We start from the raw sequence: 24,452 nt of genomic DNA on the forward strand, positions 1-24,452 counted from the left end.
GGAGCGGACTCTAGCTCAGTTCGTTTATTAGCCGACAGTGTGTATTTTCAGATCCGGTTTCTGGTATTTCAGAATAAACATTACAACACAGTTTCTTACATATTATTTTCAAAATCCTGATACGTATGATAACGTGGAGCTAATAGGCCAACATATTGAGGTTTTTCCTTATTTGTGAAACCTATAGCGTACTGAAGCACAACTTCACAAGATGTTCCACAGCACGGGAAAATACTCTTCTAATAGTTCATCTCTAAATAACACACAGCCTAAACTACCACTTTATTCTCATAAAATAACGACTTTTAATCTCGTAATATTACAACTTTTATTCTCGTATTTATTTAATTGATTTTCTCAACGTGGCCCAAATACTCCGTCGTATGTTATAACTTCTTTAAATAGTTACAAAGTTCTACTTTGCACACAGGGCTGGTGACAAGTTGGTTTAGCCTAGCTAACACTAGAAACAGAGGGAAACTGCCAGCCTGAAGCGTCATTCAGGAAGTTTTTTTCTTAAAAAAAGAGGAATGAATAGCAATGATCACACACATCGTATTCAATCAATGGGCCACCGACTGCAGTTGCAAATTGCAAACTTGTGTCCACAGTGTCACTGTTGCTCTACATAGCAAGTGTAGCTTTATATACTGTATGTCAAAAAGGGTAAGCTAACACCTGCTAGTTTGAGTTTGGTAAGCTCAGGCAAACTAATTGCCGATATATATTACAACACAGTTAAGTTAATAATAAACATTAATTGGTCAATTTTTATGGACTCAGATGTACTTTTTGCTACGCTGTTTTAAAAGACCCTAGTTCTTGTCATCGTTGGGTGATGTGGTCACCGTTCAGCAGTTGCAACACTGGCATAACAGAGCAGCACCTGACCACAGGCCCATTCATTTATCCCCACTGCTTTCCCATTGATGCCTCTCCTTATGACTGAGGCCCAAAGGAATCTCCACCCAGGGGACCTTTCAACAACAAACGCAGCCAGCTACGACAGCAAGCCTGCTTCTCTGAATGAACAACAATGTCTTTCCAGCAGTGTGTGTGCGTGTGTGTGGCTGTACTACATGTGTGTGTCTGTTTAGTTAAACACCACTAGTAGCAGCGGAGTGATCTTGTGACCAAGGCCCCTTAATGACAGTTAGTAGCTGTGAGCAGACTTAACCTCTCTCTGATCAGTCCATATCATGTTAACTGCATTGTTTACCCCAATGGCCAAAGATGGCAAAGTGACCAAAGTGTTGTTGACTGAACACAAACTCCAGCTTGATTGACAACGTCTTTAACAACTTTAAGCAGGTGACTACATTTCACAACAACTTAATAATAAGAATACTTACTGTTGTGACACAAAGCATTGTGCTCCCTTTGTGCTGTTACTCGCTAGCTGAATTATTTTAGATGCCTGACAATTTAAAAGCAGCATAGCGGCTGGTATCTATCATCTCTGTCCCCTCCTTTGTTTATGGTAATACTCTATACGTTTTGAATGAGTTCAATTAAAAGTAGCGTCAGTGATTCTGGAGAACACTTGTTGTCAAAATCACTTTGTGTTAAATGAATATCTCCTCACAAACCGCTTCCTGCCTACTGTGTGTGTGTGTGCTGAATTATTTTAATACACAGCCTAGAATCTGTAAACTGGTATGTAAACAAATGGGGGGCACCATAGCAACATGCCTGTTTGCAGTGCCTAGGCTGGGATTTAATACTGGATTTTTTTTTCAGTGTGCACACAGTACTGACAGGGAATGAGTCATGAGGATATATTCACTGATTTTGACAAAAAGTGATTTTTAAAGCAAACATTCGACGGAATTGCTGACTCCACCTTCAAATGTGATGGTTAGAGATTGGAAATGCAATAGTAATAGTAGGATTTGTGAATGTGGTGATCAAAAAAATATGAACCATGTGTGTGGCCATCTCTGTCAAAGGGTCCCTAAGACGGTGGAAGCCAATGTTCACATATATGATTTCCTCATCATGGTTACATATGTTGGTAAATAATGACTATTAACTCATCTGAGATCTAGGGCAATTTATGACTATGTTATATAGGGGAAAGCACAAACATTGTGAGACAAATGTAAGCAAGCAAACCTTTTTTTGTCTTTTTACTGTATGGGCCAAGCGTTCCTCTGATGATTGGTAGACACCTATTATTGAGTCCCATTCCCTTTACCAAACTGAGGGCAAAAAAAACATTGGTTGCACTTAAGGTTAAGAAAAGCAAACTTGGGGAAACATTTGTAAATTACTTGTTTTCTGCTCATTTTGCTAATAGCTATTGGCTATATTATCATTTCTGATCTTAGAAATAATGATAACTCGGACTCTGTTCTTTAAGATTTGTCTTTGCATCCTTTTATAAAGCAACTACAGAGAAAATGCCTTACTGGTTCCTGACTACTTCTTTTTTGTATTGTGGTTGGACTATTGAAGTCTGGTGCTGCTAAGCTGTTAGTTCACACTATGTTGCCCTTATGTATTTGTCTGGTTCTGGGGGACACCAGCTGTAATTTTAGTAAGCAGTAGTAGGCTAAGTAGTGCTAGCTAGTATTAGCATTAGCATGTTCAAACTTAAACTACCTTATTTGGGCTTTTCCCTTACACAAGTTACAATGTCAATGCAGTTCTGCATATTGTTAATGACAGGTGTTCAAGTGGGAACGAAATAAGCCCTTGTGTAGTTGACTTCTTCGAGTGACATTGCTCACCTCAGAATTACAAGAGATTCTCTGATAGACTGATTAAAGGCATACTCAGTCATTGTCACCAAGAACACTTCTATCAAAATCAGCTAATATCTACTCACCATCCGCTACTTGTACTTATTCTGTACCAATGAAAAAGAGTCTGTGCTTTGACACAGTCTAGGCTCTGTAAACGGCTATCTAAACACATTGACTTGGGGCAAGCCACACCTAGCTCGTCTGGTATCGGCTCTCTGTACGGATAGAGCACCCGCTCTGAGTGTCAAATATTGCCATGGTTAGAATAAATATGAACAATCATCCTCTGGACAACGTATACCCCACCTTTTATGGGTAATTTTTTGTTCCCTTATTTATACTAATATTTTGAATAACTCGCAAGGCATTTCATTTATCCATTTCAATCTATAATGGAGAAAATACAGACACTTATACACACAAACATACGGACAGACTCACATTCCACTTATGTCTCCAGTTAATACAGGCCAAGACATGGAATTATGTTATTGTATTGCGCGATTATTCAGACGAAATGTGTATGTAAACAAAGAAGCTTTAAATAGTCATTGTGGTGCCAGCATTAGGGTACAGCATGTGTCCATTACCATGGAAAAATGGGTCAGAATTTCTGGAAACTTTCACTGGAGGTAGATTTAGAAGAAAGGCTGTCCAACGGGTTCCCATCAACCTAACATTGCACTATATTTGTCAGAGCTCAAATATTTAGGAAAAATAGGGTGGAGAGCAAGACGGGGAGGGGGGCAACGATGAGTATCCACAACAGATACTGACCCCCCCCCCCCCCCCTCGTACTCCCACCCTAACTCTCGGAGCCTTACGTGACTATTTATAGGGGAAATTACGCTATGGAAAAATATGACAAAGCTGCATTCCATAAATAAGCTGGGAATGGTGGAAAAGAGCACATTGCATGGTCTCTGAAGGCTTGGGTGGAGGTTCTCAGCCTTGGCCTTGGATTACAGATGAATGGGTTGATGGAGGGATTGATAGAAAGATGGATAGATGGATTGTTGCTTTTTCTTGTTGCAGCCATCAAGAGTTCAATTTTGAGTATGTAGTATAACTGTGGAGAAGGCACACCAGTGATTAAGAGCTTAAAACGTTGACTTTTGATACCTTGGTTCTCACTTCTTCTGCAACAATTGATTGTCTATGCCTCCAATGCTAGAGAAGCAGAGCTGTATAGGTATACCACTGTGGGCACAGGTCTTGTTCTTTGTGCTTTTTCTCACGACCTGAAATCGAGTTCATATTTTATCATTTAAATGTATACATTGTGGGACTTCAATAGGCGCACACATTTATTTTTTGCCCTGGTAGTGGCGCGGCACTATAGGAATTAGCAGTGTCTATCGGTCGATGAGTTGGTCGGTCCAGCACTTTGATTCAGACTGAAATATATCAATAATTGTTTAATGGATTCATAGTCCCCAGAGGAAGAAGCCTTTGGATTTTGGTTATCCCCTGACTTTCCCCTGCCACCCACAAGCAGGTTTAGATTGAATGCTTTAGTGTAATGTTTTGACAACTTTTGGAGGGATTCCCATAATATGTGGTACACACTGTCACGTTCCGGCCCATATACAGTCTATGGTTCCAACACATTATACAATGTTTTCACTTTGGTGATCGCTTACTTTTTTAATCTAGCAACATTAAAGGTCATATGATTAACTTTGTCTAATACTATGTGAATAAATACTTGCAAAGCTGATGACTTCCCACCTGATCTTTTTGTAAAGTGCTAAATGCGTTAGCCTACTAACACTTTTAACTAAGATCAGAATCAGAATCGCTTTTATTCGCCAAATGCATCAATGGACACACAGGAATTTGACTTGGCATCCAGCACTTTACACAAAACTAGACACAGACAGTAAAATGTGCATAGCTCTAAAAGACATGATTTTAAAAACAGTTAAAATGAAGGAATAATCAATTAGTCCAGACTTTTAACTAAGATGATGAACATGAGTCTTACATCTGCTCATCATCGTCAGCATGTTAGCATCTTCACAGTGAGCATGTTAGCACACTGCCCCTAGCATTTAGTTCAGCCTCACAAAGCCGCTAACATCTGTAGACTCTTAATCGTGTTTACACTTGGCTTAAAACCTTTGATTTGGCCGACAAAATCGTAAAATATACACTAATGTATAAATACAATAATTCAGATACATATCCCTTCTAGAATTTAAAACCCAGTGGGAGGAAGAGAACCCTTACAAAGCTGAGAGGAACGTGTATTGGGAACTCTCGGGTGTACAGTTTTTAATGAATAAAAATAACAAAAAGAAGATCAAATAAAGCAGTGGATTCAGTTAAACATGGGACAGACAACAGGTATTTTATCAATCCTGCCTACAGCTTTGCAGAGAAGATGTTTTGATCTGCATCTTTATTCTTTCCCAGCCAGTGTTTTTATTCACCCAAGTGAACAAATCTCACTGGGACTGTCTTCCCAGTGAGATTAAGCACTTACTGGTACCTTAGTCGTCTGCTGCTTTGTCGTTACTGGAAACAAAATCATCCTGTGTGTGTGTGTGTGTGTGTGTGTGTGTGTGTGTGTGTGTGTGTGTGTGTGTGTGTGTGTGTGTGTGTGTGTGTGTGTGCGTGCGCGACTGTGCGCGTGCATATTTGTGTGTGTGGGCGTGCGCGTGTGTGTCTTTACTTACACCCAATTACAAATGTAAACTGAAACAGCCATTTACAGGTCTCATGACACAACCTTTTTCTCAGAAATCGCACACGATGAGCCTTTTAATGACCAAAGCATTTCACTGTTTTGACCCAAGAAAACATGCTTCCTTAATGGATGAAATTGAAAGTGAATTGACCCCCGACCCTGATGTGTGCAGTGTGCCTGTGTACTGGACTACCCGGCGTGCATTCAGCCTCAGCCCAGCTAGACAGCCCCAGATGTCAGGCAGCAGTGGTGGCTTATAGGACCCCAGACGACTGGTCTTCACGAGGAAACACACTCTCCCCTTGGCCCGCTTCCAAGTTCCAGGCTCCAGAGGGTCCAGAGGGTCAGCCTCCCCTCTCTACCTCCAGTCCCCCCCCCTCCCTTCCCTTCCCCTCCCCTCACAAAACCCACGGCTATAACAGCAGCTAAGGAGCTATGAATAAACAGCCTGTCATTGTCTCTTCTAATATATTTATGGAAGACAGAAGCTGCATTTTTTTCTGTCGCTTGTGTGGCATTCCGTCTTTGTGGGAAACTGGAAAGTATGCTCTCCTCTTGTGGGACAGCGGGACCAAACGATTTGGAGCTACTGTGTGAAAGACGAGTGTTTGTGTGTGTGTGTGTGTGTGTGTGTGTGTGCTTCTGTGTGTGTGTGCTTATGTGTGTGTCTGTAACATTGATAGAGATAGAAATAGACTTAAAAGGAGTTTACGTTGGTAGATCTTCATTTACATAAAAGTACTGCCTCCTGAAACTGCCATCAGAAAAACAATTGCCTCTTAAAGCCAAGGTCATGCGATCAAGCTGAATTTTGAGAGTTTTGAATTTTGAAAGTTGTAAGTCAATTCAGACAAAGTACCAACTTTCACGCCAGATATGCAGCAAACATCAGACCAACACAAATGCATTTTTATAAATGTCTGTCGACGGAAATAGTCGCATATAAACTTACAGCAGGACCACTGTCTTACTCGATCATAAGCACCAGTACCATGCCGGAGCACACCTCTTCCAAGTAGGCCAGGGCCAAGGAAGTTTGTCGTGCTTGAGCACGGTAAGGTGCATTTACACTGGTCAAACAAACTAGACTTTTGGCGTGAAGCGTGCTTGGGCAAGGAATGGATTGCCTAGTGTGAGTGCGCAATTATGCTTAGCGGGGCTTTGTATGAAATGCTAATGTCAGCTTGATGGGAGGCTCACGAATCAGTGGCTTTATGATTTTCCCTTTAATGTCTGTCCCATTGAAGTTGTAATACTGTATGTATTTCTCCTTACATCGGGACATATTCTAGAATAAACACTATTAAACTTAGCATAAACAGGCCTTTCTCTGTGATTTCCACTGAATAGCCATTCATTTTTTCCCGTGTATGTCATTCTTTTTCTTTTTTAACGAGTGATCTATGTAAAAGCTCTTACAACGGGTCATCTCTCATAGTTAACCCCGAGCAAACACCTCCATGGAGGGAGGTGATGGAAAGTGTTCCTCATGTGAACAAACATCCTTTGGGGATTAGTTTAAGTGACGTTCGCTGTCATGTGTGTTTGTGTGTGTGCTAAGCATGTGTGTGTTGATCTCTGTCATGTCCTCCAGCTCTTCTCAGTTGACTCAGATTGAGGGTGGGAGGTCGGGCCTTGTTCAGTGTCAGAAAGGTGAGATTATGTTGACACATTCCCATTGATTGTTCCTCCTCTGATAATGCCAAACAGTTTACTGCATCCCTGCAAGAACAGACACTCCAAAGAATTATTACAATGTTCAATTATTGTTACTGTTCTAGTGATGCATAAACAGTTACTAAGTACTATTTTGTGTATTTGAAATTCTTAACTGTAAAAGGTTGAAAGTCAACCATGTTTTAAGTTTATTTGGTCAAATAGTTGGATATTTTACTTAAATACACTCCTCTGCTCCCTTGCAGAACCTTCAGTTTAGCATACATTTGTGTCCTGAAATCTGGATTCTGTTACATTTGCATGAGGCCGGGGTGACTGTTTAACCGTTTCCAGTCTTTATGTTAAGCTAGGCTAACTGGATTGCTGACATATTTAGCGCACGGACGGGAGAGTGGTATAGATCTTCCCAGTGAGAGAGAAAATAAGTACTTACTTTGCAAAGTCCTAGCAGGATCGTTTTCTGGGGTAATCATAGCTCCGAGAACTACAGTTCAGACCCTATACTGTAGTTCCTGCTGTGGAAACACACAGTTCCTGCAAAGGTTCCTAGTTCCGGGAACTAGTTTCTGCTATGGAAACGTGGCTTATTCCTTTAACTGACAAGAACCCAATACAGAAGACATGTATTGCTATTGCATGTTAAAACTGTGCTCAAAAGTAACCATTTTAAATTGAATAATCACTTTGCTGGACGATTGAAAGACTTTTCACATTCAGTTCACACAAGACTAAAGTGCCTTTAAGATTGTCATTCTTTGCCCAGAAACCTACATTTGGAAGCTTTATTTATACATTTGATATGAATGGAGCAGATGCCATTTCAGAGAAGGAAGTGAGCATCGATCTGTTTTGCTGTGCTGTGCTGTGCTTTCCCTCTCTGGGCAGTTCAGAGTAATTGCTTGCTCAAGGACTTTTGAGCCCCTATTGCCACAAAACATTGTGGCTCAATGTTTGTTAGTCCGAATTAAAGCAAGACCTCAGTGATGCAGCGACATGCTCATGATTCCATTGACATCTTATTAAAAATAAGCTGACATTACCATTGTTGGACACCTTGAATGGGACCTGGGCATTGCTTGACGTTTGTTCACTCTGTAATAGTGGAGTTCTGGTGTTTAAATTATTAATAGCTCTCTTTGGGGATCTTTCCTTGTCGGCCTATTAGGTGCAACCTGAGTATATTTTATGAAAGCATCAGTTCTGTATCTAATGCTCACAACAATCTCCCGTTAAGACTGTCTGGCTATGCACAGTGCACATCAGCGTGCTGTTGTAGCGCTATGAGGAAGCAGTGTACTGCAGTGCAATAAAACACTGGTTTCTCAGCCCTCAGTCCTCTCAGTCTGTGCTTGCCTGCACCAACGTAGCGTATAGCTGAAAAAGCATCCGAGCGCTGACCCAGTGATGTACCTGTGTTCTCTGAACATAAACACACACACACACACACACATGCCTCGCACGCCCATGCACTCATGCACTTTGGCACACGTGCACGTGCGCACACACTCACAGTATTTACACCCAGGTGTATCTGCATGTAAACGGCCCATTTGCAGACAATCTGATCACACAGCGGAGGCTTCGGCCGGTCTGTTCCTTCGCTCGGTGAGAATATCGCCGGGGCGGAATGGAAACTTCATTTTGCAGGGGCTAATATTAGCCTGGGCCTCTGGAAAATTCCTTTTAAATGATCACAAGCTGAGAAAAGGCAAGGAATTTGTTTAGCATTTTGCTTGACAGTATTCTCTGCATACACGGCAGTTTGTATCTTTCTTTTTTTCACAGGGTACAGCACACAGGAGGGTCCTGGGAACACAGATGTGGAGGGAGGGAGGGCTTAGGGGACTCATATGATGAAATGTAGGACTCTTTGACTGTCATTCTTCCCCTGTCTCTGGCTGTTTGTGTTTCCACTGGCACTGGTAACACTTGAACTACAATGTCCTGCATCCTTGGCCATGTAACTGATGGAACTGAACAGTTGCTACTACAGATGACTTTGTGTCTCCTGCTCTGTGTGTGATTTGGATTGTCAAGACTGTTGCTACGACTCAGTGTACTAGCAGCCACAACACTATCCCACATGAGAGATTGTTCCTAATTCACACTAACAAAAACCTTGTATAGAGAAGTGATTTGTGATGTTCCATTCATTTATTTAACCTTTATTTATACAGGTATAAATTGGAGAAGGCTTCCAAATTAGGCATTCAATTGATACACTATAAATCTTCTCTCCTCTATGCTTGTTCTCAGAGTTCAAAGTTCACAGGGCCCTTATTTGTCATATGGACATCAATTACTCTCCAATTGTACTCACATCACATGTATAAAACTGTATACATTTTTAGACAATTTAGGAATAAGTGCACAACCATGGTCAGGAAAGCCAAATCCGAATATTACCTTGAATTAATCTCAAACTGCTACTCTAACCCTGCACTATTTTGGAAAGCTGTGAACTATAATAAAAACAATTCTAGCACAATTCCCACTCAGATCAAATTAAATGGTCACACTCTCAATGATCAAAAAGAGATTGGCTTAGCTTTTAATAAACATTTTGTAGTTGCTGGTCAACTCTTTCAGAATGGAGGATATAGGCCTTCTACCACCAGTAGTAACGTACCGCCTGTCTCTCAAACTCCTATTTTCAGCCTTGATCTTCTTCCCACAAGTGTTGTTGTAGATGCGCTCCTCGCCATCAACCCCAAGAAGTACATGGGAGAGGACAATTTGGATCCGTTTTCAATCAAGCTTTCGACACATATAATATCAAAACAAATTACCCATATTTTTAATCTTTCCATCTCCTCTGGAATAGTTCCTAAAATTTGGAAAATAGCTCATGTAATTCCTTTACATAAAGGTGGTGACAAAAATAATCTTAATAACTACAGGCCAATTTCCAAACTCCCATGCCTGGCAAAAATTCTAGAATCACTTATTAATAATCAGTTAAAAACATTTCTAACTAGTGCTTCCATTTTGAGCCCATTCCAATCTGGTTTTAGGGCAGGCCATAGTACTGTCTCTGCTGTGACTTTGGTTGTAGACAACATTGTTGCAGCATTAGACAAGAAAAAGCACTGTGCAGCACTTTTTATTGATCTTTCAAAAGCCTTTGATACTGTTGACCACCATTTGCTTTTACAGAGGCTTTATGACATTGGCTTTGATCAGTCTGCATGTAGCTGGTTTAGGGATTATCTCTCTGATAGACAGCAGTCAGTTAAACTGGGAAGATACCAATCTGAATTCTTAACTGTTACAAATGGTGTCCCACAGGGCTCAATTTTAGGTCCAGTTCTTTTCACAATTTATATAAATAACATTGTTTCATCGCTAAAAAACTGTCACGCCCATCTATACGCTGACGACACAGTACTGTATTGCATTTCCGATTCGGTGCACCAATCTATTGAGAACCTACAAAGCTCTTTTAATACTCTGCAGGACTGTCTAGTAGACCTCAGGCTTGTTCTTAATACAGACAAAACCAAATATATGTGTTTCTCCAGAGCAAGAACTACAAATTTGAATGATTTTAATGTTTTTACAAAGAATGGATTTTTAATTGAAAGAGTCACAGAGTACAAATATCTCGGCATCTGGTTAGATGATAAACTCACTTTTAATTTCCATATAAAAAATCTTGTTTGTCGACTACGACAAAAAATTGGCTATTTTTATAGGAACAAAACCACCTTCCCTTTATTTAGTAGAAAAAGGATTATTGAGGCAGTTTTTGTCTGTCCTTGATTACGGTGATGTGGTTTACCGGCATGCATCTCATTCATGTCTTAAACTCCTAGACTCTGTTTTTCACTCTGCTTTAAGGTTCATCACAGGAGATGCTTATGACACACACCATTGTCTTTTATATGAAAAGGTTGGGTGGTACTCCCTTAAAGAGAGACGTGATGCACATTGGCATATTTTTATTTACAAAGCCTTGACCGGGAAGCTTCCTCGTTATTTAACAGAAATGTTGCAAATTTCAGATGGGCTTTATCAGACCCGCTCCACTGACATGCTCATGCTTTATGTCCCACAAGCCCGGTCTGAGCTGGGAAAGACAGCTTTTAGCTTCAGTGCCCCCTACTCCTGGAACAACTTACAGCAACAAATTAAACTAAATACCTTCATATCCTTTAACCAATTCAAACAAACTATCTTAAATCTGCCAAACTCTACCCGTAACTGTTTTAATTAGGCTATATTGTACTTTCACCCATTTAATTTCATTTTAATTGCTGCCACTCTTCACCACTATGTAAATGTTTCAATTGTTTTTTTTGTTTTTTGTTTTTTTCTTCTCTTCACCTGTTGTTGTGTATTTGATGTATTTGCATTGAATATTGTGTATGCATTGTTGTTTTTCCTTGGAATTTGTTTGAACTCGACGTCATTGAAAATGAGGGTCACCCCTCAATTGGTCTCTCGAGGATAAATAAAAGTTAAATTAAAATGAAATGAAGTAAAGAAACCATGCATTTGGAAAAGAGAATCTAACAATCTGACGTATAAGACACAATCCCCTTGTACCCCCATCACTACATGTCCTATAGTTACCTCTATTTATTGTTATATGACCCTAACTTTTTAACCTGTTTGTGTTTTTTTCACCAGGTAAATCCCACCTGGCCATAGTTCAGAGGGTGAACAATGAGGGTGAGGGAGACCCTTTCTACGAGGTGCTGGGCATTGTCACCCTGGAGGACATTATTGAAGAGATCATCAAGTCTGAGATCCTGGACGAGACAGACTTGTACAGTAAGTTTCCCCCTCTTTCACAGCTCATAGTCCCTATAGACCCCCAGACGTCTCGGCCACCAGTCTAAAATCCGTTAAGTGCAGTGTGTAGAATTGATTGCCATTTTTCAGAACAGACAGGGTATGTTTGGTTTAGTCTATAATCAATCTAAAATAAAAGTTGTTGTTTCTTTTATTACCTTAGAATGAGCCTTTTATATTCTTACAGTAGTACATAGCAGCAGGGCAGCCTCCACGGAAGCTGCCATGTTGCACTGCCATGTTTCTACAGTAGCACTTGCACATTCAATGGACAGACTTAACGGCCGTATGTCTTTATATAGTGGGTGTCCTCCTGGGAAAATGCACCTGTTGGAAGACGAAGAAGAAGTACAATAGAATGAATAACTAAACACATCTTCTCCTCATCACTTGATATTGTGGAAAGACTTGAGGCAGTGGTGGAAGATGCCATCTTTAGTAACTAGCTTCATGTTGTTGAAGGCCACTGATATCAAACACTGCACCTTTAATAGCTCTGTCACACTGTGACCTTTTGAACCAACTGAAAGTGGGTCAAACTAATGCAGCTTTACTATTCAAATTTGCCTATTTGTAAACCAGAAGATGTTTTCAAATAAGCGCTACCGCTGCTAGGCCATTGACAAATCTTTTATTCAAAGCAGGGTTGTAACAAGATATTAGAAAAGTGTTTGATGTTTGCATGCATTAAAGGTGCTATGAGGAACTTTTAACCGCTCTGAAACAGTCTATTTTTTTCCTCTGTCGATCATAAATTACATGTAACAGCAAACGGGACCATCAGTGCAAAGAATGCTATTTTTATAGATTTTTTCTTAATGCCTTTGTCATGGGTCCGCTCACCCAAGAACTACATCTAGCGTAGTAAGAACACTACCGCTTTTGTCCAAAGAGGGTGCAAGAATTAAAACATACTGAATGTTCCTCGGAGCACCATTAAATGCCAAGTAAAGCTGCACTAGTCAACATGTTTGTGCTAACAAAGGATTGAATGTAAGGTGAAAGATGCCATGTGTCATGTTACAGAGAATTATCTCCCGACCATCTGTGCTTTTCATACGCAGCAAGTTTTTCTGTGAAAAAGCTCAGATAAAATCATCTGCAAACTACCTGCTAAACACCAAAGACTAAATACATTAGCCATTACAATCTATGATACATGTTTATGCTGCATTCATGGCTTGTCCCATTGCCCTAGGTGTGAACAAAATAGAAAACAATTAATGCTACTGTTGGGAATTTCCCTCTATATTAGAAGTGGAGTCAACGTTTCTGGAGAATGCTTGTTGTCGCGATGTCACACCTCAGATAAATGTATTCCTGATCCTAAATGTGGCTCACAATAAGGGAAGACTGCAGGCTGAGGCATTAATATCCAGTACGACCCAGCTTTTGGTTGAAAGCATTTTTCTTGGAGTCTATGGATGGGAATATATTTAATGTAGCAGGAAAAAGATGCTATAGTCCTATCAAATGCAAAATAGCTTGTTGAAATACACTATTTTTGTACTGACACTGACAGCTATGACAGTTTTGAAAACATGGCTTGGTGTAAATTCTGATGCAGCCAAAAGCAGCCCATCAACAACGTTTATTTAAAATTCAGTGAGGAGATGATGGCTTCACCAGCGTCTCCTGATCGCTTAACAAATGTATGATAGACAGTTTTTTTATCATCAGTGCAGTTCAGGATGTGCCCGTATTTGTGATTTGTTACTTTTATCTTTCAAGTTTTATTAAAGGCGGAGTCAGTGATTCTGGAGAACGCATGTTGTCAAAATCAGTGAATATCTCCTCATGATCCGCTCCCCAAAAAAATGCGCAAAAAAAAAATCAAGTGTTAAAACACAGTCTAGGCTCTGTAAACAAGTATATTGCTAGCTACGGTGGGCCACCTTTGTTTACAGATAGGCAGATATTAACAACATTCTTTTTTTTTCAGTACTGCCAAAAGTTCTTTTGACAACAAGCATTCTCCAGAATTGCTAACTTCGCCTTTAACAGTAAACTCTCCGTAAGGCATTATCATTCATTTAAGGTTGTGTTTGTGTGTCCCCACTGACAGATACGTTTAAAATCATGATAGATTTTTCCATATAACAGATTCTTGTGTTTGTGTTGTGCGCCCTAATCCTGAAATGTAATGCTATTAAAAAAAGTTGTTTTGCTATTTTACACATTTAACAGACCATGATCCTGACTAATTGTAACAGCAAAGGCCTTCAGACATAGAGGACTTGCCAGTCTATTTGTTGCCCTAATACATATGGCTTTAAGTAATGCTAAGAATGTGGTAAGCTAACAATGTAGCCCCCTATAGCTGTCCTTTAGTTCTGAGAAGAACACCACAGCCACATTTCCGGAAAAAGCAATAAGCTTTGGGTAACTCAAGTTTAGTCACCCTGCGACCCGGGAGGACTCACTCAATATCTGTGGAGTGGCGTGGGTCCACCTTCTCCTGTTGCAGAAAAGGTTTTTAAGTCTGTGTCTTACACTTGCACTTTTTCATTTTCTCTCCTCAGCTGACAACAAGTCCAAGAAGAAAATCACCCATCGGGAAAGGAAACAGGATTTCTCGGCCTTCAAGCCTACCGACAATGAAATGAAGGTTAAAATATCACCTCAGCTTCTGCTGGCTACCCTGCGTTTCCTAGCAACAGGCAAGTGGGCTGCGTTGCTGCTTGACTTCCCCCAGTGTGCCCTCAGCCCCTCACTGTGGGGAGAGAGAGAGAGAGAGAGAGAGAGAGAGAGAGAGAGAGAGTGTGTGTGTGTGTGTGTGTGTGTGTGTGTGTGTGTGTGTGTGTGTGTGTGTGTGTGTGTGTGTGTGTGTGTGTGTGTGTGTGTGTGCTGTTTTGTGTGTGCATGTGCCCATGTGGGCTTTGAGTTCGGGGCAAGTGAGTGTAGGGGAGGAGTGAGTGAGTATGTGTGTAGAATGAGTATCTGTTGTTTGTGTGTGTGAGGGAATGAGTTGTGTGAGGACTCACAACAAGCGCGTTGGTTTGCACACATGTGTGTGTATCTGTGAAGGGTTGGAAGGCCTCTCGGGAGCGCGGCACGGGATGTCTGTGCAGACTGTGCGCGGTTCCAAAAGAAGAAAAAAACGCAAGCTTCTATTTGCTTGCGTGTCATGCACTGGAGGTTGCATGTTGGGATCCGAGCTCACAGCTTTAAAAACAGCGCCCTGTTTGCTTACACTCCTTCCTCAGTGACATCACGTCCAGCATTTTTGGCCTATGGTCGGGGTTCTCACACAAGTCGACATACTTTGTGTAAAATGTGAAATATTTCACCCGCTTTCCCTTGGGAAATGGATTTCTGAACAGGCTGGAGAATATCTAAGTACTACTACTACACCAACAGCAGCAGTAGTTGACGATGCCTCGGTGCAGTTGTATTTGCTGTGGACCTTTGACCTAGCAGCTAAGCGTTGATTAAGTTCCTCTAAGGGCTATTAGGTTGTTAAGTTCCTGGTGGTGGAGCCAGCAGCCAGCCTGACACATATCAGAGCTGCTGAGTTGAAGGAGCTGATTGGCCGATTATGTGTTGGAAGCAGACAAGTCACCATCTGGTAACAGTGTTTAAAAGTTATATATGAGATCTGGTGACGGGTCTGTATGTTTGTTCACTTACACGTGTTTACAGTTTAAACTTGAACTGCAACAGAATAATTGAATTCCCAGTACTAGTCAGCTTGGCAACTTTTTTGTTTGTGTTATTTCATCATTAGCATAACCAACGCCACTGAACTTTTTATGTGAAGCTTCAGCAGCTTTAGCATACAAAAAGGTATCAAATTAGCGCTTTGTGTCTGTAGTGGTATTAGGGGACCCCAAACTGAAAACATTAATAGCAGGCTACTGCTGAAACCAACCACTTATTAGAGCAGCAGGAGACAGAGAGAGTGGAAAGTTTGGTATCAAGGTTGAGGCTTTAAAAGCTATTTCTAATGGAAAGTGGCGATGGCACGCTGTCAGGTGCAAAAGGATGTTCACCTGGAAAGCCTACTAGCTAGTTTGGTTTTACTGTGCCCATAAGTTGTGTAGACACAAAAATATGCCAATCAAATCATGTAAAGTAAAAACAGAAATGTCAAACCTGCCAGTAAAAATGTAGCATGAGGATTATACAGTACGTATGTTATGTGATATTCTGCATGGTTTTTATTATGGTTATTGTTTTTCATTGTATCCGTTTAAAAAAAACTTTTTAACTTTAACTTGGTATCAGCACCACAGATGTACAATTTATTTTTTTAAATTCCCCTTCTCTGTCTGCGTTTCCTCAGAGGTGGATCCGTTCGCACCAGTGCAAATGTCTGAAAAGATTCTGCTGCGCTTGTTGAAGCACCCCAACGTCATCCAGGAGCTGAAGTATGACGATAAGAACAAGCGAGCAGCAGAGCACTACCTCTACCACAGGAACAAGCCCGTGGATTACTTCATCCTCATACTACAGGTGTGTGTGGACATCACACGCTACAATGTCACCGATCAGACCAGCACAGCAGTTCATGTCACTTAACAAAAAACAATGATAACAGAATTTTTACCCTGACTTAACCTAAATAAACCGCTTACTTCACCTTTAACTAAATTACACTTAAAGGTTGGAGTCAGCGGTCAAATCAGTGAATATCTCCTCACAGTTCGCTACCTGTACGTAGTGTGTGTGCGCTGAAAATACATCCAGTGTTAAAGCACAGCCTAGGCTCTGAAAACTGGCATGTTGATAGCTGCGTCCGGCCCCCTTTGTTTACATACCAGTTTACAGAGCCTAGGCTGCGTATTATGGAGGAAGACCTAGAAGACATAGAGCTGTAATGTCTGATGAAATACAGTAAGGGCAACATTGATAGACCCTGTTGTGAATCATGGTCTCACATTGAGAGAGACAGAATTGAGAGTGCAACCCAATCTGCATCTAAAGTTGCATCTGTAATACGAATTTTCCAGCAAACAAACAGCTTAGAGTTGCATCCTTACAGTAAATGACAACATTACAGGAATTGATTTCTGTATTACAATTATAGAATATTTACACAGATACATACTACATTTGGAAATGTTTTCAATAAAATATACAAAATGTGTGTCTATTGAACTTCTGATTTGAAACTTCTGATTTTAATTTATTTTTGTTTTCCTAAAAAAACTGGTATGTTATAAAATAAACAATTTCACGTGAAAGAATTTCACCCTTTCATCAAAGAAAATATTATATAATTTGTGTGAAATAACTCAAATTATTCAAACTGTAAAGATTAAATGTTTGTAATTTGTGTATTGGGGTTTGATGCTCGTGTTTGTACTCTGAGCAGGTTCTGAGTGACAGTGTGTGTTATCTCAATGAGGCTGGTTCATAGTGTTTGCTGCACTGAACCTGTTTTGCAGGTGAAGTGAACTGTTCAGCTCCAATGACTGTTGGTAGTGCAGACTGTAGTTAGAGTTTTGCACATTGAGCTACAGTTGTGCCCACTGTGATTTAGCGATCGAAAAAAACTGTAAAATCAGAAATTGCTTCAATAGATACATATTCTGTATATTTTATTGAAAACATTTCCAAATGTATGTATCTGTGTAAATATTCTATAATTGTAATACAGAAATCAATTCCTGTAATGTTGTCATTTACTGTAAGGGTGCAACTCTTACGTTTTTGTTTGCTTGAAAATTCGTATTACAGATGCAACTTTAGATCTTTGCAGATTACGTTGCATCCTCAACCCTGCCTCTCTCAATGAGAGACCATGATTCACAACAGGGTCTATCAGTGTACTTACTGTACCCTTACTGTATTTCATCAGAAATTACAGCTCAATGTCTTCTAGGTCTTCCTCCACACATCCAGTCTCACTGCTTCTCTTCTCCCTCCAACAACCTCTCTTCCTATTTTTGAGCTTTCCCTATACTGTATATACAGTATGTTCACTAACAAGTCTAAAACAAGACACCTTCTTAGTGTTTCAGTTGAAATTGCAATCACATTCACATTGACATTCACACATTATTGTGTATCAGTTCCACTAAGTCAATATATATGTGTAACAGGATCAAATGAGATCCAGGTAGGACCGTTGTGGGTTCAGATTGGGTGCTATTAAACAGAGTACCGAATTTTCACTAGTTGTAAAAAGGAGGGAGGTGGGGTGGAATGAGTTTTAACTCACGGGACAGGACGAATAAATATAACTAAGCAGGAGAAGTGGCAGTTTAGGAAAGGGTGAAAGTGTAACTGCAAAGCTGCAGCGTAAATCCTTAGAGAGAAAGCGGTTACTGACACAACAAAGCACTAATGCTCCGTGAGGAAAATGCTGCATCGAAACTTGATTACAAAATAAAATCAATGCAGCAACAAATGCACGGTCTGAACGGAGGGGTACAACATTCGCAAAAGTGCAATTGTCAGACGGAAGTTGTATTTGAAATGTATGTGTTTTTTGTACTAAACATAGTTTAAGTAACGGGGGATCTCTCCATCACAGGGGAAGGTGGAGGTGGAGGCAGGAAAAGAGGGAATGAAGTTTGAAGCGGGACCGTTCTCCTTCTATGGGATGATGGCTCTGACCACCTCGCCAGGTAAGACACACCTTATCTGAGACATTCACCAAAGAGTTTTGCTTTCCAGTTATTCAAAACATTTTCATGCCTTTTCTTATCTATAGAGACCTGGGTCTGTCATTCATAAAGCATTGCGATCTATTGTACAAATAGCACCACATTTTACTTCTTTATTTTTTGTTGTTGCTCTGACTGATGTTTCCATAGCACTAGCGCCAAAGGCTGATTCTTCCTACTCCTGACTCCTTTTTATCTATTTTATGCTCAAACTATATTTTTTTATTACATCATCATTTTGTGGAAACAAAGTTACTGCACAGCTGCGTCTGCTTGTGTTTGTGACGACATTTAGAATTAAAGTAGGCCTAATTTGAATTGAATATTAGGTGGTTCAGTAAGGGTAGTATGTTATTAAAAACTAAGCATTGTTTTAAACATTCGACCAGCCCCAGTCCCTACGTCATTGTACTAGAGTACAGTATACTTATTGAATATTTATTTGTTCTACCGTCAAGATCGTTTCTCAAGATCGTTTCACATTTATAGTGAGAACATCAATCAAAATTAATTTTTAGCCGCAGGTTACATCAATATATGCCTTGTTTGTAAAATGATAGTCCATTTCCCTCCTCCTGCTTTGTTTTAGTTGTATGATTGACCAAGGCAGCAGACAGAGTACAGGTCAGTTCATAACCTGCTGTGATGAAAAGCCTCGATTTCCTTCAATGAAGGTTTTAAGAACAATGGCTGTGCGACCGAGGAGGAGGTGGTCCGGTGGTGACATCATGACAAAGCGTCGCCTACTGATCTGCTCAGTTCTCTTGGTTCATTCATAAACTACAGCACTAGCCCAAGCCTCCTTAGAGGGCGGTGGGATCTGAGAGACACCTACTGGTGACGTAGCCAAATAACACACTCTTGTCATGTGTGCAGGCAGGCAGGCACTGAGCAGTCAGACAAGAAGAAAACAATCCAATCAGTTACTTAGACATGATGGAGAACCCGCAATTCTTTAAATCAGCCTTTAGCCAGATTTAGCTTAATCTTAGTTTCACTATTTGTGTATTCGCACTGATTATTTCTCAACTTTAACAAACCCTTTGTTGTTCTTTCCCTTCTTCTTTTGTCCGTCTCTGGTGTCTTCCCTTTCTCTGCGCCCAGTGCCTCTGTCCCTGTCTCGTACCTTTGTGGTCAGTAGGGCTGAATCATTAGCAGGATCTCCAGGTACAGTGGCCTTTTCTGACTATACATACACCATATACTCACACACACTGGAAAGTTACACAGACTATTTCCTTCATATGTTTAGCCCGCATGCTTTGTGTGAACTCACAGGAGTGTTGTGGTTGTTTTGATCCTCGTCGTTTTGCATGATAAGCTTTTTTTTCCTTTTTGTGTGACTTTGTGGCATGACCGAAAAAGCCTGTTTGTACCTGAATGCAACGTGTACAGTATACTCATGCGTGTTTAAGTGAAGGAGAAAGAGGGAGAGAGAGAAAAAAACGATTCAGATTGAGACTTAACACCCTCGTCCCCTCAGCCATTAGTCAAGTGGCTGAATGGTGTTGGAGACTGGAGGCCCCAGAGCTCCGCCCGCTCGCCCCTAACCCCTGACCCTCTGACTACATAAACAAGACCTACAGCTACAGCCCCCTGCCGGACACCACTGAGCGTACATACAAAGACACGCACATACACATGTGTTCACGCGCAGTGTGCACATGCTCCACACATAAGCACGGACATGCTGCCATGAACACAAACACACCCACATGTATGCGGAAATGCAGTTGAACAAATAGACTCTTCTCTGTCTTATGCAGCGACTTGCAGGGCACCAGCTAAACGCCTTTTTTCACCCCGATTCGGTGTGCGTCTGTGCCTACATACGTACATACATGCATTATGTCTGTACTAGTCTGGACAAACAGTGCCGTTTTCCATATTGACCTGGGTCCTGCGCCCCCTAGAAAGTGGAGTACTAATCCGCAAGAGTTCACATGCCAGGTCTTTGTCCCACTGCGCCTGGTCCGCACACACACACACACACACACACACACACACACACACACACACACACACACACACACACATATTCCTACATGGGATTACATACATTCCAGTCGGCGTAGTAGCATTAGCGTTGGCCAAGCCGTTTCCACTTTGTTGTGTGTGATTTGCTTCTTTAAGAAGTGGAAAACATAATCTGGCTTTAATTAAAAATGTTTAAAAAAATCAACAACAAAAAAAGAAAAACCTGAACAAGTCTTCTTTGTGGCAGCACATAGAAGGATCATCACTGGAGACCACCGACTCAATACCTGCCGTATGAAACTCCCCTGTGTTTCCATACATCACAGCAAGCATCTGTGCAAAACTCTTACACTTGACCTGGAAAAAATGTCACCAGCACACAGGATCTTAGGGGCTGCTGAGGCTGTGGAGCAGCTCAAGTAGTTTCAGAGAAAATTGTGAGTCACAGTAGGGTTTTTTATTTTGCATCTGTAGCAATAGAAATCTGCAAAATATGTCCAATGTTTTGCACTTATAGAACCAAAGAGAACCACAGCATAGCACTATGAGTCAAATGCTAACATCAGCATGCTAACAATGACAATGATGCTGACATGCTGATGCTGCTAAGACAATGTAATGTTATTTAACCATGTTCACCAACTTAGATTAGCAACATTAGCTAATTAGCACTGAAAAAGGACAGTGAAGCTGATAAGAATATATTCGTTTTTTTTTGCAATTGTAACCAAACTAAAGCGTTTGACAAATTAGACATTTTCACAAAATTTTGAGGAATTAGGGGTCTGGTGGATTAAATGAGACATCAAGCAGACACTGAGACATTTCACTGGAGAAATTCAAACGTTGACCTGCTGGTGGCACCAGAGGGAAAGTCAGGGAATTCATCATCCGGGCACCACAATACAGTATCTGGAGTGAATTTCATGGCAATCCATCCTACAGTTGTTAAAATAAAAAGAAAGGATAATTATAATCTGCCTGGATTTATTTCTCCTTAATTTCCCCTTGTCTTCCACTAAAGGTGCATTATGCAGTTTAAAGGGAGGGGTATTTGTTTACATTAGCAGTACCTGCAGTCAGTTTACACAACATAATTCCTTCACATGCAATTCTTAGTATTGATTGATTATATCATCATAAATAAAAACAAAAATATTTCAAGGCACCTGGAACTAAAAGCTTAACTAAAATATGTGTGCAAAGAAAAACTGTGGGCCCTGCTGCTGTAAACAACAACGGTGAAACATTAACTTTTCAAGTAGATTTCTTACTTCAAACAATGTTCCATTGATCGAATTTTTTTTTTCTGTGAGGAATGTTTGTTTATTCAGTTTTTAGAACATACCTCCGAAAATGTTCACCTCTCTGACACACCCAAAGTTACATAATGCACCTTTAAAGGAATACCTCTGTTTTATATCTATATGATGGTCTCCAACTTGACCTGGCCGTTATTTGGTATTTCACAAGTTTTGGGGGTTTTAATGAATTTTGCTCTCACATCTTCTCCTTACAGAAAATAAATCTCCTCCGCGGCCATTTGGACTGAACCACTCCGACTCCCTGAACAGGAGTGATCGTATAGAAGCCATCACCCCGACCCTGGGCAGCAGCAACAACCAGCTCAACTCCTTCCTGCAGATCTACGTACCGGACTACTCAGTCAGAGCGCGCTCGGACCTGCAGTTAATAAAGGTGGGAAGACCCAATGGAGAGCAAGAAAAGCACACACAGTTAACAGTTGACGGTTTGAATATGTTTAATGCCAACACATAGATGCTGGTATTAAATGGATAGTTCAGTATTTTTGGGTTTAAGTTGGGTTGTATGAAGTGTTTATGCAAAGTAAGTCTGTTACCTTATGAAAAAAAAATAATTAAGGATTCTGCTGCCACCAGTAATGTTGACTTGCCTTGAAATCACATGCATTACAAGCTTCACATTATAAGATAAATAGGACATGGACATTCATTTGCTTTCATGCCATAATTTGCCACAACACCTCTTCAATATGATTCCCCTGGGTCTGAAATAAAGAATTATATTAGCGCACAGTGGACTGGAGTAGATCCCGAAATCCTCCTTTGAACTGAATCCAGAAATCTACTTTGAATCTGGGATCGTTTTGAATCGAAAATTTAATCTGAATCGAATCATGACCCCAAGAATCGGAATCGAATTGTGGGATTCCAGAAGATTCACAGCCCTACTCATGAGACCCCACTTCAAAAATGCTGAACTATCCCTTTAAAGCTGCTGTGTTATTGAGGTCTTCTCTTTTTTGGTTACTCAGAAAAGTATGAATTGATCAAATGGATATTCATAAAAATGATCTGTTGTTATAATTGACAATTCAACATAAAGCTTTATTAATAAGTAGATCCCATTTTAAAGCAATTAGATCATTAGTATTTACTTTGACCTTAAAGCAGGAAACTTGGATCAAATTAAAAACTGTTTCTATCATCATTTATCCTAAAATATCCCTCGGAAATGTTAGCACAAATGATCATTCAAGCATTATCATTCCAATTCTAACTAGTTTTGACTTCATAATGATATTATATCTCGATACTGTGTTTTTGTAAACACATATAAAATGAAATCATTATCAAGTGTTTACAGACTGACATAATAATAATGTAACAATGAAGTCTATTTAGCAAACCCGAGATTAAAAAGTGCAAACACATGCACATGTATTTCTCACATAAACCAACCTGCATTCAAACATTAATTCACACATGCAGACACATTGACCCAAATGTAAGATAGTTATAAAAAAATAAAAATAAAAACTATGTCTTCAGAATCAATATAAAAAGAGGAAAAGCGATTTAAAAGAGGTTATAAGCCTTTTGATAAAAATACATTTTGCGGGAACCTACCAACCCTTCACCACCCTCTGCTGACATGTTGGACTTCATCATGGTGACTCCCTCCGCTCTGTTTCATAGGTAACACGCCAGCAGTACCAGAACGCCGTGATGGCGTCAAAGATGGACAAAACGCCCCAGTCCACAGACTGTGAGTTCACTAAGATGGAGTTGACGCTGACGGAGCTCCATGACGCAGTGGAGAGCCCTGCTGTAGTCACCAGCACAGCCAGCACCACAGCCTGCATCCCCCCCGCTGTGTCTGTCACTGTGGCCAACGAGACGTCCCACCTGCTCAACACGCAGCACAACTGTGTGGGCCTCAGCAGGAGCAACCATAGCGCCCACAACGAGGGACCCATCTAGCCCCCGCCGAGCACGGTGGAGAGCCAGGAAACCTCCACCATGACTCGGGGACACATGCAGAGCGGTGGTGTGGGTGGAGATGAGGGAACGTGGGGGAGGAAGAGGCGTTGGAGTGAGGGTTCTGCTCCAACCAGTAGCCCCCAGTCAGTCAGTCAGTCAGTCAGTCAGTCAGTCAGTCAGTCTGTCAGTGAGACCCTTTCATGGGGGGGCAGTGGGGGAAGACGGGTGCTGTGTCACGCCGAACGTCCCCCCCACCTGAACACTGTCCGAATCCCTGCTGTGCTACACTCGGACAGTACCTCTGACTTAAGCTCCTTTTTTGGGACAATCTCACACCTTCATAGCGGTGACTTGGACTAGAGGACAACAGAGTGCATGCAAAACGCTGTCCCTTTCCCCTACACACACACCAACACAGACACACACACAGACACGCACGCATGCACGCAAACAACATTACAACAACACCTGTTGAATTTTCTCCTCAGGCCAAAGACTTTGGTCCTCCCTTCTACACTGGACACAAATGGTTTTAGCACACATACCCACACAAAATGACAACCAATACATCAATACATTCACACACACACACACACACACACACACATGAATGCAACTCCCCCAACCATGCACTTTCAGGGAGGCAAAGTCGACTGTTGATCCCATCAGCCAGCGAGGACTCAAACCCAAACGCGCAGAGAGC

General features: G+C 40.9%; 1 protein-coding gene across 1 annotated transcript in view; it reads left to right on the top strand.

Annotated features, from left to right (window-relative positions):
• cnnm2b (cyclin and CBS domain divalent metal cation transport mediator 2b) overlaps positions 1-23,749 on the top strand; it is a gene marked incomplete at both ends in the record, with an annotated part of 43,277 nt that extends 19,528 nt beyond the window's left edge. Inside the window, 7 exons of the mRNA XM_080028997.1 lie at positions 11,749-11,892; positions 14,436-14,573; positions 16,199-16,368; positions 18,395-18,488; positions 19,632-19,694; positions 22,024-22,202; positions 23,465-23,749. Coding sequence (XP_079885123.1) covers positions 11,749-11,892; positions 14,436-14,573; positions 16,199-16,368; positions 18,395-18,488; positions 19,632-19,694; positions 22,024-22,202; positions 23,465-23,749 — 1,073 coding nt within the window. The remainder of the gene's footprint in view (positions 1-11,748; positions 11,893-14,435; positions 14,574-16,198; positions 16,369-18,394; positions 18,489-19,631; positions 19,695-22,023; positions 22,203-23,464) is intronic.
• Between the last annotated feature and the right edge of the window lie 703 nt (positions 23,750-24,452).

This window comes from Ammodytes marinus (genome assembly GCF_949987685.1).
Source record: "Ammodytes marinus genome assembly, chromosome: 6".
NCBI classification, from domain to species: Eukaryota; Metazoa; Chordata; class Actinopteri; order Uranoscopiformes; family Ammodytidae; genus Ammodytes; species Ammodytes marinus.